This window comes from Equus caballus, chromosome 25, assembly GCF_041296265.1.
Source record: "Equus caballus isolate H_3958 breed thoroughbred chromosome 25, TB-T2T, whole genome shotgun sequence".
Lineage (NCBI taxonomy): Eukaryota > Metazoa > Chordata > Mammalia > Perissodactyla > Equidae > Equus > Equus caballus.
In genome coordinates, this window is record NC_091708.1 from 37,548,253 (window position 1) to 37,567,628 (window position 19,376).

Here is a 19,376-nt window from a genome sequence, read left to right on the forward strand (position 1 = left end):
TGTATAAATTTCATTCTCCTTTCTTCATAAAAGATTTATTTTTTGATAAGGGTAATACATGCTTATAGCAGACAATTTAGAAAGAAGAAAGAAGAAAGAAGGGTGGGAAATTTCTCACCCTGAGACACAGAGAGAATCACATGTCCTAAGGACTCTGAGCACTGCCTGCCTCACTCACCTCCCCGACCCTAAGTGTGGTCATTTTCTCTACCAAGTTCTGGAATTACAGAAGAAATAACCATATCTACTGCATAAGGGTCTTACAAGGATTAAGTGACTTAATTCATTGCACTGTGCCTGGCATGAAGAAGGATTCTCATTTTGCCAAGATCTCCTCCACCACTCTTAAGCTTCTGATTACACAGAAGCAGGATTAACTATCTAACAGAAGCACAGTGGGACAGCACGAGACAGAGAAATCCAAACGTCCTGCCTGTGAGTCACTATCAGAGAGGGAGGAACGACCAAAAGGCTAACAAACAAGTACAGGACAACTGGATCCACACCAAGAGGCTTAATTTTAGAGTTGGGCTGGCATGGAAGGAGCAGTCCCCTCAGTGACCATGAAGATTGTGAGAGGAGTGGAGTTTGAAGAACGAATGGAAGCAAAATGAAGCCTGTTGCCAAAAAGAGATCCTTTTGGGGGAGATATATATCTCCAAAGCTTTATTAAGGAGGACAACTAACTGAATCTCACTTATTCATATTTCATCAAGTAAGGCTAACATTTTTCATTAGACAAATTTATTTCATTGAATTGTTGACCAATATTCATTTTATGTTCAAAGGCCAGTAAGGCTTTTATGAAGAGACAGAAGCTTAGCGCATATATAGATGGTATTTAATTCATACATGAAAATTCAGGAGATTCCAGGAAGCATTCCAGATGTCTACCAAATGTGATCTGACATGTTCAATTTACATACTTATAAAAATTCACTCTTATCCTTGGAAAATGCGAAACACACAAGTATGATGATGGAACATATGCTTGCTTATTATTTTTTTTAATGAAAAATAAAAGAGCACATGATTCTGAAATGTCCAGAACTCTCATTACTTGGCCTTTGCTGTTTATTTTGATGACAGAATCAATATGAAGAGTGTGTCAGGCAGTGGCAGGAGAAAGAAAAGCCCTGACAGTTGCAGCTCAGAAGTTCATCTCTTTGAAGCCAGAGAAAAAAATTTTTAAGACTGTCAAGATTTCCTTTTCTCCAAAATAAAACCCCCGTAAGTGGAAAGTAAAAACTGATAAATAATATCATAAGGTTTGTCAAGCCATAGCAACCTCACACAAGAATAGCTAAGTTGAAATTTTCTGGTAAAGAAGCTCTAGGGAGAAAACGCACAGTGATTTCTAAACGGAAAAAACTTTCATATTGTTCTGTCTGAGCTCCTCTTTGGACAGTTTCTATTGCTGTCTTCAACTTCATTCTTTTTTTCTTTTGCAGTATCTAATCTGCTGGTAATCTCTTCTAATGTAGTTTTCACTTCAGACACTATAGTTTTCATCTCTAGAAGTCCCATTAGGGTGTTTTTTTTGGGGGGGGGGGTTGGTCAGGAAGATTGGCCCTGAGCTAACATCTGTTGCCAATCTTCCTCTTTTTGCTTGAGGAAGACTGTCCCTGAGCTAACATCTGTGCCAGTCTTCCTCTCTCTTGTATGTGGGATGCCGCCACAGCATGGCTTGATGAGTGGTGTGTAGGTCTGTGCCCAGGATCTGAAACCATGAACCACGGGCCACAAAAGTGGAGCATGCAAACTTAACCACTATGCCACCCGGCCAGCCCTAAAAACTTCTCTTGTTTACAGGAAAGCTATCTCAAATTAGCAGATAGAAGATCAAACTCATGCTGCTTCTCCTACTCCCCTTCACACACCAAAAAACAAACAAAACCGTCTTCCACTGCTCCCTACCTCAGCGAAGGGCACAACAGAAAAATGTGCAAGTCAGAAGTCTTTGCTACCTTCCCTGTCCCACACTTCCCACACCTAACCCATCTCTAAGTCCTGAGAATATTCCCTCTTAAATGTTTCCACAATCTGCCCACTTCTCTCCGTCTCTGAGGCGGCCCCTGCCCACCTCTCAGGTCTCAGTCTCCCTCTGCTCTATTTTCTGCTCCCTTCTTTGTGCTCCAGCCACACTGGCCTGCTTTAGTTTCCTGACCACAGATGCCTGCCACAGCGTGGCTGCCATGTGGTTCCCTCTGCTGGGAACCTCCTCCTGCCAAAGGCCTCTGGTATCACTTTCTCAGGCAGTTTCTCCCTGACTCCCAGTCTAGGTTCTCATAAATGGCATTCCTTTCCTTCAGAGTACTTTACTCAGTTTTTAAGCAAACAGGATTTGGTTTAATTACTTGAATTATTTGTCCATTTCCCTCACCAGACTGTGGAATTCATGAAAGAGAGACCATGTCTGGTTCCACTCACTACCGTGTACCCAACAAAATGCCTGGTATATAGCAAACACTCAATAAATATTTATTGAATGCATGAATGAATACAAATGATAAGGGAAATGAGCCAGTTACTAAGTGCTATTACACTTGATAATTTCTTCTTCCCCATCAAACTGTAAATTTTTTGAGTGCAGCAATCGCATTTCTCTTGGTTTCCATTTTATCCTCAATACTGAGGGCCTGACTCCATAAATATTCTCTGAATGAAGGAACGACAAAGGGCTTAAGCCTTTGAGGTTAAGCGGGATTTCCAGAGAAGAGGAGTGAGAAAGGCATTTCTGACTAAGGAAACAGCAAAAGCAGACATGGTATCAGTGCCAAGAAGCTGCCGGTTAAGGAATGTGATGCGTCAGGATGCACGGGAGCATGGCTGGGGGCAGAATGGGAAGGGCCTCCTAGGCTGTATTATTTTGGCAAGTCGTTCTCAACAGTGACCCTACAGAATACAAATTAGAAGCAGCAACCTAGAAATGGGAGAAGAAGAGACAGAGGTGGGCATGTGGACAGCAAAAACGGGGACGTATAAAGAATTCAAATTGCAAAGTTGTCAGAAAACATATAACGTAAGGTCAAATTCATACATCCTTTCATAAGCCCACATCAGTGTATCTTCCCACAGCACAAGTGCTAGAGTCATTAAGAAAGGGTTAAACTATGCTACTCTTGCTGAACTACTGCTAGTATCAGTTGTTGTAATAGCTGGCTGTAGTTACTCAGCAGCAACAGAAATGAACATTTACTGAGCACTTGCCACGTATTTTTTCATTTTACTTTCAAAACTAGCCTATTAGAAAGTTGATATCCTCATTTTACACGCGAGAAAACTGAAGTACATGCAGCTGAAGTAATTCATCCAAGATCACCCTGATGCGAAGTGTTAACACCAGAATTCAAACCCACACTTGGGCTTTGGTCCCATATGCTTACCCACTATGCTGTTACTCTGATTAAGAAGGCAGGGGAAAATGTTCACACATTTTAGAGAGTTTCTATGAAAAATTATTACCTTTTTTGAGGAAGATTTGCCCTGTGCTAACATCTGCCGCCAATCCTCCTCTTTTTGCTGAGTAAGACTGGCCCTGAGCTAACATCCATGCCCTACTTTATATGCACCTAGCATGGCTTGACAAGTGGTGCCTAGGTCTGCACCCGGGATCTGAACCAGCAAAGCCCGGGCCGCTGAAGTGGAACATGCCAACTTAACCGCTGTGCCACTGGGCCGGCCCCTCTATGAAAAATTATTAAAATAAAGTTCGGTACTGAATGAGATAAACCCTCAACTATCTATAAAACCTACCAAGTTTCCCAAGGGCTCTAGGTAGCTGAGGTTACATTAGAATGATGCGAATGGCAGTGAACTCCATAGCACGGCTACACCATGTCTTGGTATACTCTATAGATATACTTTCCAACGTGTGGCAACTGAGCACTTGAAATGTGGCTAGTCTGAATTGAGATGTGCTGTGAATAGCAAATAAATACCAGAAATTGAAAGCTTATGACAAAAAAAAAGAACATTAAATATCTCATTAGTATTTTTATATCAATTACATGCTGAAATGATATTTTAGATACAATAGGTTAAATAAAATACACTATGAAAATTTCACTCATTTTGGGGAAACTAAAAAATGTGGTTACTAGAAAATTTAAAATTGCAAATGTGGCTCACATTTGCAGCTTGCATTATATATTTTTCCAGCTTTATTGAAATATAATTAACGTACTGTCTAAGTTTAAGGTGTACGACATGTTAATTTGATACACTCATATATTACAAAATGTTTACCACCAAGTAGCATTAACTAACATCTCCATCATGTTACATAATTTTTTTTTTTTTGTGGTACGAACATTTAAGATCTATTCTCTCAGCAACTTTCAAGTATAATACAGTATTAACTATAACTGTTATGTTGTATATCAGATCCCCAGAAATTATCATCTTATAACTGGAAATTTGTACCCTTTGACCAACACCTCCCCATATCCTCTATCCCCCAAGTCCCTGGTAACCACCATTCTAATCTCTACTTCTGAATTTGGCTTTTTCAGATTCCACACACAAGTGATATCATATAGTATTTGTCTTTCTCTGCCTGGGTTCTCTCTCTTAGGATCATGTCCTCAAGGTCCATCCATATCGTCACAAATGGCAGGATTTCCTTCTTCCTCATGGCTGAATAATATTCCATTGCATATGTGTGTGTATATATATTCATATATATGTGTGTGTACACACACACACACACCACGTCTTCTTTATCTGCTCATCCACAGACAGACACTCAGGTTGAATAATATTCCATTGCGTATGTGTGTGTATATATATTCATATATATGTGTGTGTACACACACACACACACCACGTCTTCTTTATCTGTTCATCCACAGACAGACACTCAGGTTGTTTCCCTATCTTGGCTACTGTGAATAATGCTGCAATGAAGATGGGAGTGCAATTATCTCTTCAAGATCCTGTTTTCATTTCCTTTGGATGCATACCCAGAAGAGGTATTGCTGGATCACAGAGTAGTTCGATTCTTAATTTTCCGAGGAATCTCCATACTGTTTTCCACAGTACTTATACCAATTTACATCCTACCAACAGTGCACAAGGGTTCCCTTTTCTCCACATCTTCGCCAACACTTGTTATATCTTGTCTTTTTGATGATAGCCATTCTAACAGGTGTGAGGTGATTGTATTATATTTCTTTTGGACAGGAACTGCTCTAAAGCCAAAAATTTCCACTCACTGAGCATTGCAATAATCTCCAAAGTATACTACTCCAGTTTTCTAGACTACAGCAACATTCTTCAGGCTTTTAGTAGCTCACCTGTCAGTAGCCTGATAAAGAGCAATAGTAAATGAGAGACCAGTGAAATACGTTGAATGTCTAAGGAACAAGTGAAAAGAAGGAGGCAAGAAGGAATGGTCATTCTAATATACAATGGAGCCATAATATATGACTAAAGTCTCTGCACACAAATTGGGACTAGTCAAAATTACCCTTGAAAATCCCCTAAATTATCTATGAAGTAGAGTAAATGTGGTTTCGTGTAAAGAGCAGGTGCTTACCTCCCATCTCAAGTTCATGACAGGGTAAATCCTCACTGAATTTTATTTTTCTCTCTTTTACAAATGTGTGTTACTAAAAGATATTCACTCTTGAATCTGATGGAGAAATATAAATTAAGGAATGTTTTTAAAGATCTTACAGGTCAGAAATAGAACCACACAAATACAGTCAACTGATCTTTGACAAAGGAGCAAGGGTAATTCAATGGAGAAAGGACGGTCTTTACAACTGGACATCCACATGCAAAAAAAAAAAAAAAAAAATCTAGACACAGCCCTTACACCTTTCACAAAAATTAACTCTATGTGGATCATAGACCTAAATGTAAAGCACAAAACTATAAAGCTTCTAGAAGATAACACAGGAGAAAATCTAGGTAATTTTGGGTTTGGTGATGACTTTTAAATAACACTAAAAGCACAATCTATGAAAGAAAAAATTGATAAGCTGGAGTTCATTAATATTAAAAACTTCTGGGGGCTGGCCCTGTGGCCAAGTACTTAAGTTCGTGTGCTCCACTTCACTGGTCCAGGGTTTCGCCAGTTCAGATCCTGGGCACGGACATGGCACCACTCATCAAGCCATGCTGAGGCGGTTTGATAGCATAACCAGAAAGCACAACCATAGCACAACCAGAAAGACCTACAACTAGTATAACTATGTACTAGGGGGCTTTGGGATGGAGAAGGGGAAAAAGAAAAAAGAAAAAGAACATTGGCAACAGATGTTAGCTCAGACGCCAATCTAAAAGAAAAACTTCTGAGGCCGGCCTCGTGGCCAAGTGGTTAAGTTTGTGCGCTCTGACTCGGCGGCCCAGGGTTTCGCCAGTTCGAATCCTGGATGCTGACATGGCACCACTCATCAAGCCATGCTGAGGCAGCATCCCACATGCCACACCTAGAAGGACCCACAACTAAAAATACACAACTGTGTACTGGGGGCCTTGGGAGAAAAAGGAAAAATAAAATCTTTAAAAAAAAAAGAAAAACTTCTGCTCTGAAAAAGATGCTGTTAAGAGAATGAAAAGACAAGCCACAGCTGCTTCGACAGCCCAGGGTTTCACCAGTTCCAGGGTTTTGCCAGTTCGAATCCCGGATGCTGACATGGCACCGCTCGTCAAGCCATGCTGAGGCGGCGTCCCACATACCACAACTAGAAGGACCCACAACTAAAAATACACAACTATGTACCAGGGGGCTTTGGGGAGAAAAAGGAAAAATAAAATCTTTAAAAAACAAAAAAATACAACCTGATTAAAAAAGTAGGCAAAAGACCTGAACAGACAGCTTACCAAAGAAGACAAACAGATGTCAAATAAGCATATGAAAAGATGTTCAACGTACCTCATTAGGGAATTGCAAATCAAAACAACAATGAGATACTACTGCACACAGAATGGCTAAAATCCGAAACACATACAAAACCAAATGCTGGTGAGGATGTGGAACAGGAACTCTCATGCATTGCTGATGGCAATGGCACAGAGTATAACCACTTTGGAAGAAAGTCTGGTAGTTTCTTAGAAAGCTAAACAGAGGCTTACCAGACAATCCAGCAATTGTGCTCCTAGGCATCTGCAAAATGAATTGAAAAATCTTACGTCCACATGAAAACCTGTACATGAATGTTTATAGTAGCTTTGTTCATAACTGCCAAAAATTGGAAGCAACCAAGCTGTCCTTCAATAGATGAATGAAAAAACAAAATGTGATACATCCACACAATGGAATATCATTTAGCAATATGAAAAATGAGCTATCAAGCCCCAAAAAGACTTGAAGGGAACTTAAACGCACATTGCTAAGTGAAAGAAGCCAGTCTGAAAAGGCTACGTATAGTATGATTCCAGTTGACAATCTGAAAAATGCAAAACTATAGAGACAGCAAAAAGATGAGTGGTTGCCAGAGATGGGGGTGGGAACAGGGGGGAATGAATAGATGGAGCACAGGGCATTTTTAAGGTGGTGAAACCACTCTATGTGATACAATCATTAGAGTTGTAAAAGGCAAAGAATGTAACCTAATGTAAACTACTGACTTTAGTTAATAAATAATGTATCAACCTCAGTTCACCAATTGTAATAAATGTACTGCACTAAGGCAAGATGCTAATACCAGGGGGAAATGAGGGGCAGGAAGGAGATATGTGGGAATCTCTGTAACTTCTGTAAATCTAAAACTACTCTAAAAAATAGTCTATTAGAAATTTTTTAAAAATCTTACAAGTAACCAGCCTCAGAATTAAAAATAAATTGAAATAAAAAAGAAAGTATAAAAAACAAAGCTTAAACCAAGTTGACTAACACAAAAACAACATATCAGTGGTTACAATAAATGTTAGTAAGATAAACTTCCCTATGAAAACACAGTGACTTAGATTGGGTCAAAAAAGAAAAACCTCAGAAAATTATTCAGCATATCTAAAACAAAAAGATAAAGGTAAAAAAGGTAAAAGGTTGAACAAAGATACATCAGACAAGTGCAAAGAAGAATGGGGGAAAAGTTCTTATTACTGAAATAAAGCAAAGAAAAAGGCAGGACACAATACATAAATAAAACATTAGGAGTGTTTCATACTGAAAAAAGTACAATTCACAATAAAGATATGAAATGCATGATTTTTTCCTGCACTAATACATATAAAGTGGAAACTGTTGAAATCGCAAGAGAAATTGACAAACACAAGAAAATAGAAATTTCAATCCATTTCTCTTAATCATCCACAGAACAGTCAAAAAATGCACAAACAAAAGAGTAATTAAAGATGGTGACTTATAAGTATATATTGAATTCTGTAACCTACAGAGGATAATTTTTTTCCAGAATCCACAGAATATTTATAAAAAATTTTTTGTCTAGTATGCCCCCAAAATATAAATAAATCTCTAAGTAGAAATTATATAGGCTACATTTTCTGATAAAAATTCAATAAACATGAATTTAACAAAGTCTAAATTAAAAAATTCAACTACCTAGAGAATGAAATTATTTCAGTTTCTTTCAAATATTTCCCCTAAAATCAGTGCATCAAAACAAGCAGGAATCAGCTTAAATACCACATTCCAATCTTTCTCAGGAGTTAACAGGTATAAGTGTAAAGGAAGCCAAGAACTCCAGCCAAATTCTCCATTCCTCCCCTGGAGCCAAAGTCTACTACCAGAGACCATTTTCAAGGCACAGAGACAGGAGAATGATATTCTTAAATAAATGGTTTTCTTGACAACCAGGCTGAATTGGAGGAAAGCTCTTCCATTCATCTAGCAATTTGGTCTCATATAAATGAAGAGCTCTTCCACAGGGTCAACCCACTGGAAAAGATCAAATAAGGATCTATTCTAACACTTAAGTACAAACAGAACAACGATTAAAAAATGTCAACATGCTAGGTACCCTCAGGAATATAAATGTTAAGATGTACTCAACTTCAGAAGCTTTCAAACTAGTATAAAAGACAATCTCTCTTTTGGGGGTTCAGAATTGCTAATTAAATGGTTTGAATCTTCCTTGTCCTTACTAATTTTTGGTCTGCTTCGTTTATCAGTTTCTGATAGGAATGTATTTCCCATTTTGACTGTGGAACAGTCAATGCCCCTTTATAGTTCCCTTAAAATATGAGAATATGTTGGTTGATGCATTCATAGAATTATTACATTATCTTGATATGTTATTATTTCACATACTGGTAAACTCATTCACAGCATGTTCTTTGGGAAGTAATACTCTAGAAGAATTGACTCCTAGCACACTCTGCCTATTTCTGTGCTTGGCTCTGTTTCCGGCCCACTAGGATGTTTATCTTGTTATTAAAGTACAAGCGTGTCAATAACACATTTCATTTATCATTACTATGTGTCTGGAGCAGAACACAGACTTTGAAGCATAAATTTAAAGGGCCATCATAACTGGAAGTTCACGCTTTTCCCTCTGTTTACAATACCCTCCTCTCAACCTCTCTGCATCACTTTTCCTACTCCTCCTTCAGGTTTCAGTTTAGATGTCACTTAATCGAGGCTGCTTTTCATGACTCCACTCTAGTCACCAAATATGGAGTCAGATCTTCTTACAGAACCTGACTTTACTTTGCGTTTTTATTGTTTTACATCATGATTGCCTATTAATCTTAGACAATAAGCTCCTCGATGGCAGGAACTGCCTTTTTCACTTCTCTATGTGCAGATCTAGCCCAGTGCCTGCAATAACTACAGACTCAATAAATGTTTTACTATCACCATAACAGAGTTCCATGGAAGGGAGTATAAGGCAACAGTGGAGATCCAGGGCTCTGGAGCCAGATCCTGGGTTTAAAGACCACTTCTATCACCTACTGTGTGATTTAGCCTCTCTAAGCTCTAGTTTCCTCATCTGTAACATGTATGTCACAATTCAACTCTGTCTTTGCTACTTCCTAGCTGTGTAACCCTGAGCAATTCCTTTGCCTCTCTTGGTTTCAGTTCCTGCACTAAGCACTGTTTTAAGGATTAACTCAGACAACATCACTGTGACTCTCTTTTGTGTCTTCTTGCTTCTACTTCATGCTGAAGAGGCCCAACACCATGGCTCAGACCTAAGCAGAACTGGTGACAACACTTTTCTGAGCCTAGGTGGTATCCTGGTTGAAAAGGCTTTCTACTGCTACAGGAGCAATAAAGATTATCTTTATACTCACAATTTATTCAGGCAATGTGGATGGCAATGTCAATAAGAACGTGAAAGAGTAATTTTAAGTGCAAATTTAATGCACCTAAAGAAAAACAAAACAACAGCAGACTGGATCATTCTGCCTCTGAAAATGTGAGAAGAGAGAGCCTCCATGCGAATACATTTCCAAAATGAAGGCACCCACAAATGGAAGGCATCCATTTTGCTGTATCCCAAACCCTACTGCTGGGAAGAGCACATGAAGCTAGAAGAAGGTGCCTGTCAGATAAGAAATTCAAGGATGGGAGAACCAATGCAGCAAAGCACTTCAAAATTCAAGTTATGACGTACAGACACAGAGCCTTTACTTTCAAGCGCTACATTTTTAACATAACTGTTTAATGAGGAGGAGAGCCTAGTGACTAAGAGAAAAACCAAGCCACTGACTGATAACAAAGGAAACTGTAATTCAGAGCAACAGAAATAAAGCAAAAACCTTGGCATCAAACAGACTGGGAATCCAAGCTTGACTGTGCCATCTCCCATTGGTGTAACCTTCAGCAAATAACAACTCTCTGACCCTGAGTTTCCTCCTCTGCAGAATGAGGAGCATAATGCTCACCTCAGCTCTGGGAAAATTAAATGAGAAACCAGGTATGAAGTGCCCAGTACAGTGCCCAACTCATGGTAGTTGTCCAACACTATTACTTCCCTCCCACTACCTTCTAAGCTGCTTTTATCAGCAAGCATCACAAAAGGGTTTGGGAACTGCTACGATGCATTTCCTCACGCCTGGATTCATAAACTTATCAATCTAGTTTGCAAGCAGATTCTCTGAGATAAGCCAAGGTACACAGGTGCAAGATCGGGTGAGCAACCTGACCTGGATCAGTGTGGACGTCTGGTTCTCAGGCCAATGCCTAGAAAGACTGACCGGGCCCAGAATGCAGAATGGGTGGCCAGGAAACAGCCAGAAACTAGAGCAGCCAAAAAGAAGGAGGATTACTTGAGCTTCGGCTCCCGTCCTTCGCTTGTGTACTGCCAACAGATGAGCCCGATCAGGTCCTGCACCCTGGCGCTGGCCATTGTCACCACGGTCATTGGCAGCAGTCTGTCCTGGCTTGAGTGCAGGGGGAGGTAGACGTCGATCTTCTTGGTTGCTGTTGTGCCTACATGACCCTGTGGACAGAGCACATGCACAAGGTAAAGCACGCAGTCACAGTGACGCAGACCTTACTGGGCCAGAATAATGCTCTCCAGGGCCTGTGTGCAGCACAGCCATTTCTCATCCTTTTTGCACAGACCTGCTTAATGAGCCTGGACTGGTCCCAAAGTGGAAACACTGTCTAGTTTTAAGGGTTTTTTCCTTTTAATTTTCATTTTCTAATGGTTTAACAGATCCAGCTCTACCAGCAATAAGGTAAATGAGCACTCCACCAAAATAAACAAACCAGAGTGGTGAGCGGACCTGATGTTGGTGTGAGGAGATCTGCTCTGCTACTTACTCAGTATGACCTTGGAAAAGTCATCATGAGACCTTGGCATCAGCTGCCCTCCCTGAAAATTGCCACATCGTTCCTTGAGACCTTGGGATAAGCTGCATGGGAAGCTGCCATACTCTCTGAGGAAGCATTCAGGCCTGTAGCCCTGGAACCAAATATTTGCCTTCTCAGAGACCATGGGGTACTAATTCCATGATACAGTATTTCTGTTTACTTCAGTCACCTGCACTGAAGTTCAAGGGTCCCTGGCCTTTCATTATTGCCCTAACCACCATACCCACACCGCGCTCTCTATATATACCCCATCCTTCCTACACACCTAACCCTCCTCCCTCCTGAACCTTCCACTCCCCTCTGGAACTCCTGCACTAATTAGCAAACTTCCATAAATCATCACTTCTTTATAAAACACATTCCCTCTACCTCTTTGTCTTAATTGAAACCTGCTGGCCATTGAGGATACTGCTTTCTCTGCTGTCTAGAAGATTTTTTCTTTTTTCTTTTTAACCTCAAATCTTCAAACCCAGGAGCTGAAGTAGGTATTCTTGTCCCTGCTACTTTCAAACTATTACTTCTCCTTTCTTGCAAAAATCCCTGCTCCCTTGAGACCCAAGCCATCCAACTACACCATCCTCTCCTCTTTCTTTTCTGTTTCTTTTTTTTTTCTTTTGAGGAAGATTAGCCCTTAGCTAACATCTGCTGCCAATCCTCCTCTTTTTGTTGAGGAAGATTGGCCCTGAGCTAATATCCATGCCCACCTTCCTCTACTTTATATGTGGGACCCCTACCACAGCATGGCTTTGCCAAGCGGTGCCATGTCTGCACCCGGGATCTGAACCGGCGAACCCTGGGCCGCCGAAGCAGAACGTGCGCACTTAACCGCTGTACCACGGGGCTGGCCCCCATTCTAACCATTTTAAAGTACACAATTATGTGGTTTCCCATATATTCACAATGTTATGCAGCTATAACCACTATCTACTTCCATAACATTTCCACCATCCCCCAAAGAAGCCCCATACTTCTCAGTTCCCTGTTACCCCCAAGTCCTGGAAACCACTAATCTACTTTCTGTCTCTATAGATTTGCCTGTTCTGGACATTTCCTATAAATGGATTCACACAACAGGTGATCATTTATGTCTGGCTTCTTTCTCTTGGCATAATGTTTTCAAGGTTCGTCCATGTTGTGGCATGGATCAGTACTTCATTCTTGTTTATGGCTGAATAATATTCCATTGTATGGATTTTGTTTATCTGTTAATCAGTTGATGGACATTTGGGTTGTTTCCATTCTTTGGCTATTATGAATAATGCTACTGTGAACACCTACATACAAGTTTTTACGTGAGCATATGTTTTGAGTTTCTTGGGGTACACCTAGGAATGGAAATGCTGAGTCAGAAGGTTTACTCTATGTTTAATTTTTGAGAAACTGACAAACTGTTCTCCATAACAGCTGCATCATTTTACATTTCTACCAGCAATGTATGAAAGTTCCAGTCTCTATACATCCTTGCTAATGTTTCTTATTTTCAGTTATTTAAAAAAAGAAAAATTTATAGCCATCCTAGTGGGTATGAAGTGGTATCTCATTGTGATTTTTGATTTGTATTTCCCTAATGACTAACGATATTGAACATCTTTTCATGTGTGTTTTGGCCATTTGTATATTTTCTTTGGAGAAATGTCTATTCAAATCCTTTGCCTATTTTTAAATCAGATTGCTTGTCTTTTTATTACTGAGTTGTAAGAATTCTTTACATATTCTGGATAATAGATCTTTATCAGATGTATGATTTGCAAATATTTTCTCCCATTCTGTGGTTTGTCTTTTCATTTTCTTGATAGTGTCCTTTGAAGCACGAAAAGTTCTTAATTTTTATATAGCCCAATTTGTTTCTTCTTTTGATGCTTGTGCTTTTAGTGTCATATTTAAGAAATCACTGCCTAGTCCAAGGTTATGAAGAATTTACACCTATGTTTCCTTCCAAGAATTTTACAGGTTTAGACTTACATTTAGGTCTTTAATCTGGATTGAATTATATTTGTATATGGTGTGAGGTAGGAGTCCAAATTCATTCTTTTGCATGTGACTATCCAGTTGTCCCAGCACCATCTGCTAAAGAGGCTGTTCTTTTTCCATTGAAGTATGTTTTTGAAATAGACACATAGAACCTATTAAGGGAGTAGGTAGACGGTATGAAGGAGAAAGAAGAATCAAGCTGAGTTTGTGCTGACAGCATTTACTGAAATGAGGGAGGCTGTTGTGATTTGGGGTGGGAGAATGTAAGGGATAGTCAAAAGTTCAGATTTTGAACTTAAGTTTAAGTGTGACACTTTTCTGCATATTGTGTAGACAATTTGATGTACGAATTTGGAATCCAGGGAGAAGTTTGAGATGGAGGTAAGATTTGGGTATCAGCAGGATATAGATTGTATTAGAGCTTTGAGACTGGTGAGAACACCTAGGGGAAATGTGTAGAGATAGACAAAAGAGAGCACAATCGAGAGGCCAAAGAATGCTAACAAAGAGAGACTGCAGAGCAGGAGGAATCTGCAAAGGATACTGAGAAGGACAGACGAGAGAGGATGGCGAAAAACCAAGAGCGTATGTCATGGAAGCTAAGAGAGGGAGAGGTTGTAATGCAGGAGAAGGTGAAGAAAAGTGAAGGAGTGAAGTCCTTGTGAAGGTAAGAGCCAAAGGGACATAGAACACAAGTGGAGAGATTGATCTTTAATGAGATAATGAGATGAGTGAATTCGAGGCTTGGGGTGGAGGTAGTGGAGGGAGAGAAGGTGATTAAATCCAGGTAAGTGTGTGAATTTAATGATGGAAGGATGAGAAAGTTTCTTTCCAAAAGCTCTTATTTTCTTAATAAAGAACACTTCTCATCTGATGGCAGTACGTGAGCAAAGGACAGGAGCTGAAGGTAAGGGAGGCTCATAAGAAGTTTGAGGAGAGAAGAAGAATGTGCAATAGTAGTCTTGGGTGGGGTGCAGTTTGGATCAGGAGATGCAGGCTTGCTCTACAGTGCTGATGTCTGTTTGAGGTTTATCATTATGAATTTAAAGTGAAATCAGTCGATACGTTACATGATTTTTCTCCGGTAATGTTTAGCTGAGGAATACAGAGGATTGGGTTTATCCAAGATTGGTGTTCTGCCAACTGAGTCCAATGGAGGAGGAGAGTGTTAAAACTCTTTATGCGTAGGGGTGACTATAATGATGTATCATGTAATCTTGAAGGTGGTGTTGGGACATAAGGGTGACTGATAGATAATTAAAAGGTGATGCATCAGTAGATTGTAAGTTGAAGAACTGAGGGATTACTTGAACAAATAAATGAAGTGAAAGTCTATTAAAGTATATTTAGTGGATGGATGTTCTAATTTGAGATTTTGGAATTGGTGCAGATCTCTGGTGTACCCACTGCAATAAGTGATTGGAGGCAGAGTGGATGGAAAGGCATTGGGGATGATGACATGATCCAGGGATTGAGACATGGGAATTGGACGGATTCTTGCTTTAGATGAAATTGCCCAGGATGATGACAGGAGTCGGGGTGCGAAAGAAGACTATGAGCCAAGAACTCAAGCCTTCAGTGAGAGAGGAGAATGACCCGAAGATTGGTGGATAAAAGAAACAGAAAAGAGGGGCTGGCCAGGTGGCGCAGTGGTTAAGTTCGCACGTTCCGCTTCGGTGGCCTCGGGTTCGCTGGTTTGGATCCCGGGTACAGACATGGCACCGCTTGGCAAAGCCACGCTGTGGTAGGCGTCCCACATATAAAAAAGTAGAGGAAGATGGGCATGGATGTTATCTCAGGGCCAGTCTTCCTCAGCAAAAAGAGGAGGATTGGCAGCAGATGTTAGCTAAGGGCTAATCTTCCTCCAAAAAAAAAAGATTAGAATGGTACATTTTATTTTTATTTTTTTAAAGGTTTAGTTTAGTTGTTTTTTTTTTTTTTTCTGCTTTATCTTCCCAAACCCCCTGAACATAGTTGTATATCTTAGTTGCAGGTCCTTCTAGTTGTGGGATGTGGGATGCTGCCTCAACGTGGCCTGATGAGTGGGGCCATGTCCGCGCCCAGGATCCGAACCCTGGGCCGCAGCAGCAGAGCGTGCAAACTTAACCACTCGACCACGGAGCCAGGCCCTAGAGTGGTACATTTTATGTGAGTTTTATCTCAATGTAAAAAATTGAAAAATATATATTTCAAAACCATCCCACTTCTCTCCATCTCCACTGCCACCAAAATACCATGAGGTTTCACCTGGACTATTCTAACAGATTCCAAACTGACCTCCTGTACTCTTGCCCACTCCAATTTGTTCTTGACAACAAGCTAGATTTTTTAACTCAAATTGATCATATTTACACTTCTATGTAAATTCCTTCAATAAGTGATTTCCATGACACTTTGAATAAAATCCAAATTCTTTGCAGTGTCCAAGAAAGCACTGCATGATCTGACCCCTGGCTACCTCTCTAACTTCACTCTACTGCCACTCCCCCGTCTGCTCAGCATGCTTTCGCTACCGGCTTTCTTGCAGTGGGGGGGTGTGTGTGTGTGGCTTTCTTGCAGTGTGTATGTGTGTGAGTGTGTGTGTGTGTGTGTACCTAGCCTGCTTCTCCCACTTTCCAGGCCATGGTGGGTGCTATGCATTATATCTATAAGGCTCTTTCTCATGATCTTTGCATCCTCTAATGTGTGGCTTTGGGCAGGTTACTTAATCTCTCTGTTCTTCTCTTTCCTCTTATGTAAAATGATGATAATGATAGAACCTATCTATTAGAGGACTCTTTTGAGGATTATTATTGTTATTGTTATTGTTATTGTTATTAAAAGCACAGCTCATATGACACCTCCTCAGAGAAACCTTCACTCATTATCCTATAGAAAGAAGCCCCTTCCACAGTTATTCTCTCACACATATCCTGTTCATTTCCTTCACAACACTTAACAAGTTGATATTATGCATTTATTTCTGTACATCTTCAGTGCATGCCTTCCTCACTAGCCTCTGAGCGTCCCTGAGGGCAGCCGTAACAATGTGTGCTTTGTTTACTGCTCTGTACACAACGGTTAGCACTGTGCCTGGTGCAGAGAAGACTCTCAAAAAATATCTGTTGAACTACAGAACGAACACATGAATGACTCCAATGCCTACCAGGACACATGGGAGGAACTCAATAAACGTTAGTTTCCTCCATCCAGCCCTCCTCCCTTCCTCTATGGTTCTGTTTCCTTGTAGGAGAGGGAGACGGAGGGACTTGAGCCAACAAGTAGTTCTATCTTTAACATTCTATAATTCTATCATTCTAAGGAGAAAAAAAAAGATCAGAACTAGGGTAAGGAAACACATAAAATCAGTTTTAAAAACATTTTCAGAGAAATTCCACTTCTCAGATAACCCAGTATCTAATATTAGATCCACTGATGTTTTTTTACTGAGCCTTGTCTCTGTTATAAAGCAAATAATTAAAAAAGTAATTCTCCTACATAATGCACACATACTGTCATGCATACACACATGTGCACACACACACCCCGATGCATGTTTTTCAGCTTTGAAATAAAAATTCTAATGACTAGCAAAGACATCTCTAAACAGCAAGTGTTTTGACTTAGGTAGTCAAAGGGTTAAAATTAAAACATTTCTGGAGTGGGTTTATTGCCCTCTTATCACTCTCTTCTCAATGTCTTTTTCAGACCCAGGCCAGGTGCCTGTCATTGCTCTTCCTTCTTATTTCTGTTTATTCCTCCTCTTCCTTCTAAAGACTGGAGGTGAGGGACTACAGAGACCATAGGATCTCAAGACACGAAGATTCAACGAGATGACAAACGTGAATGTGCTTCACTAACTGTAAAGTGCTTTAGAAATGCAGAGCAGTATGCTAGAAAGGGCCTAAGTTTTGAAATCAGATCCATTTCTATTACTCAAGCCTACTACACGGTCACATTAGGCCAAAGACAGATGCTATAGGAGCCCCAGTAATAATACTTATTACTACAACAAGAGCTAGCATTTATTTAGAGCTAACAGTTAAGTTCACTCTGCTAAATGTTTGCCTATCTCATTTAATTCTCACAATCACTATAAGAGGTAGGGATCTATCATTACTCTCATATTACAGATGAGAAAACTAAAGCTTATAAATCATCTGCTCAGGATCCCATAACCAAGGCAGAAAAGCCAGGACTCAAACCTATGTCTGCCTGACTCCAAAGCCCCTACTCTAAACATCAGTGCCTTCCTTCCCCAAAGTTACTCTAAATGTAATCAATTCCCCCTCTCCAAGGCTTGAAAATCATCTCTCCCGCCCTCTTCTAACAAACACACCAAAGGCACTGCCTAAAGCAGTCTCCCACAAAAGGAGCTAGCTCTGAGGAGCTGCCCAGGGAGAAGTGCTGGGGGACCGAGACTCCAGAGAACTGTGATACTGTCAGCCGAGGCAGGGCAGTCACTGTTGTTTAGGAAATGAAAGCAGACAGTTACACGGTACTCCCATGAACCCCTTTATCCTCTTTATTTCATAGTGAAACAGCAAGTGTGGGGGAAACTATGAGAATAAATATGGTAGATACTTATTAAATGAATGAAGCACTTTATCTTTTTAATCTTCCATCTTGAGGCACTGATGATGGGGAAAAGTACCTTGCACAAACCCTGAAATTATATATTTTTTAATAAGGAGCCTCTTCTGAAAAAACTCAAGGTGGTGGCAGTTAGCTCTATCGAATAGTCCCTGTGTTGCAATATTTAGAGGGAATCATCTAAAACATAAAACAATCCATCAATATAATAGAAAGTAATTAACTTATTAAAAAAATAAGGTGACCAAAGGATTAAAAGTATTCATCACACATCAAGGCAAGCAATATTCCAAAGACCTAACATCTAACTATTAAAAAGCAACTAGCAATAAACAAAAATCACATCATACAGTTTCACTTCATGGCAATTTATGTTTTCCACAATACAGACTTGGAGGAATGAAGGCATAATTAGAACACAAGGAAGGGTTCAACACAGGGAGAAGGAAAACTGGGGTGGCCCCGCCTTGCTTAGTCACTCACACCTTCAACAAACACCCACTGAAACACCATGCAGGGCTCTGAAGACAGAGTTAAGTGAGACACAATGCAGACCCTCATCAAACTCAAGGTCTGCTGGTCTGTACCGTGCAATGTGATAAAAGCTTTAAGATGGGAAAATACAGGCTGTCGTGAGAGCTCAGAACCAACTCGGACTAAAAGAGGTTAGCAGAGGCCTCCTAGACAAAAAAATTTACCCTTCCATCCAAGAGAACAGTAACCCAAGCAAAAGATGCTTATTGTATTTAAATCCCTACTATACCAATACCTGCAAAAGAGAACAAGAGGGGCCGGCCTGGTGGCATAATGCTTGGGTTCCACGCTCAGTTTCTGTGGCCCAGGGTTCGTGGGTTTGGATCCTGGGTGTGGATCTACACACCACTTGTCGGGCCAAGCTATGGTAGTGTCCCACATCCAAAAAATAGAGGAAGAATGGCACAGATATTAGCTCAGGGACACTCTTTCTCACAAGAAAAAAAGTGAATGAGAGTTCTCGCTCAGACATGGAATTATGAGTAATTTTAATTTTCTGCTTTACATTTTTCTGCACTTTCTATGATGAGCATATATTACTTTTATAATTAGAAACAAAACAGTA

General features: G+C 40.2%; 1 protein-coding gene across 34 annotated transcripts in view; it reads right to left on the minus strand.

Annotated features, from left to right (window-relative positions):
* The window catches only part of MAPKAP1 (MAPK associated protein 1), a 225,525-nt gene that overhangs the window by 106,994 nt on the left and 99,155 nt on the right, over positions 1-19,376 (minus strand). For all 34 annotated transcript variants that reach the window (XR_011432658.1, XR_011432654.1, XR_011432661.1 and 31 more), the window contains one exon: positions 11,185-11,357. Coding sequence is in view for 28 of the 34 variants with exons in the window: in XM_070251810.1 (XP_070107911.1) it covers positions 11,185-11,357 (173 nt within the window). In the remaining 6 variants the exon portion in view is untranslated. The remainder of the gene's footprint in view (positions 1-11,184; positions 11,358-19,376) is intronic.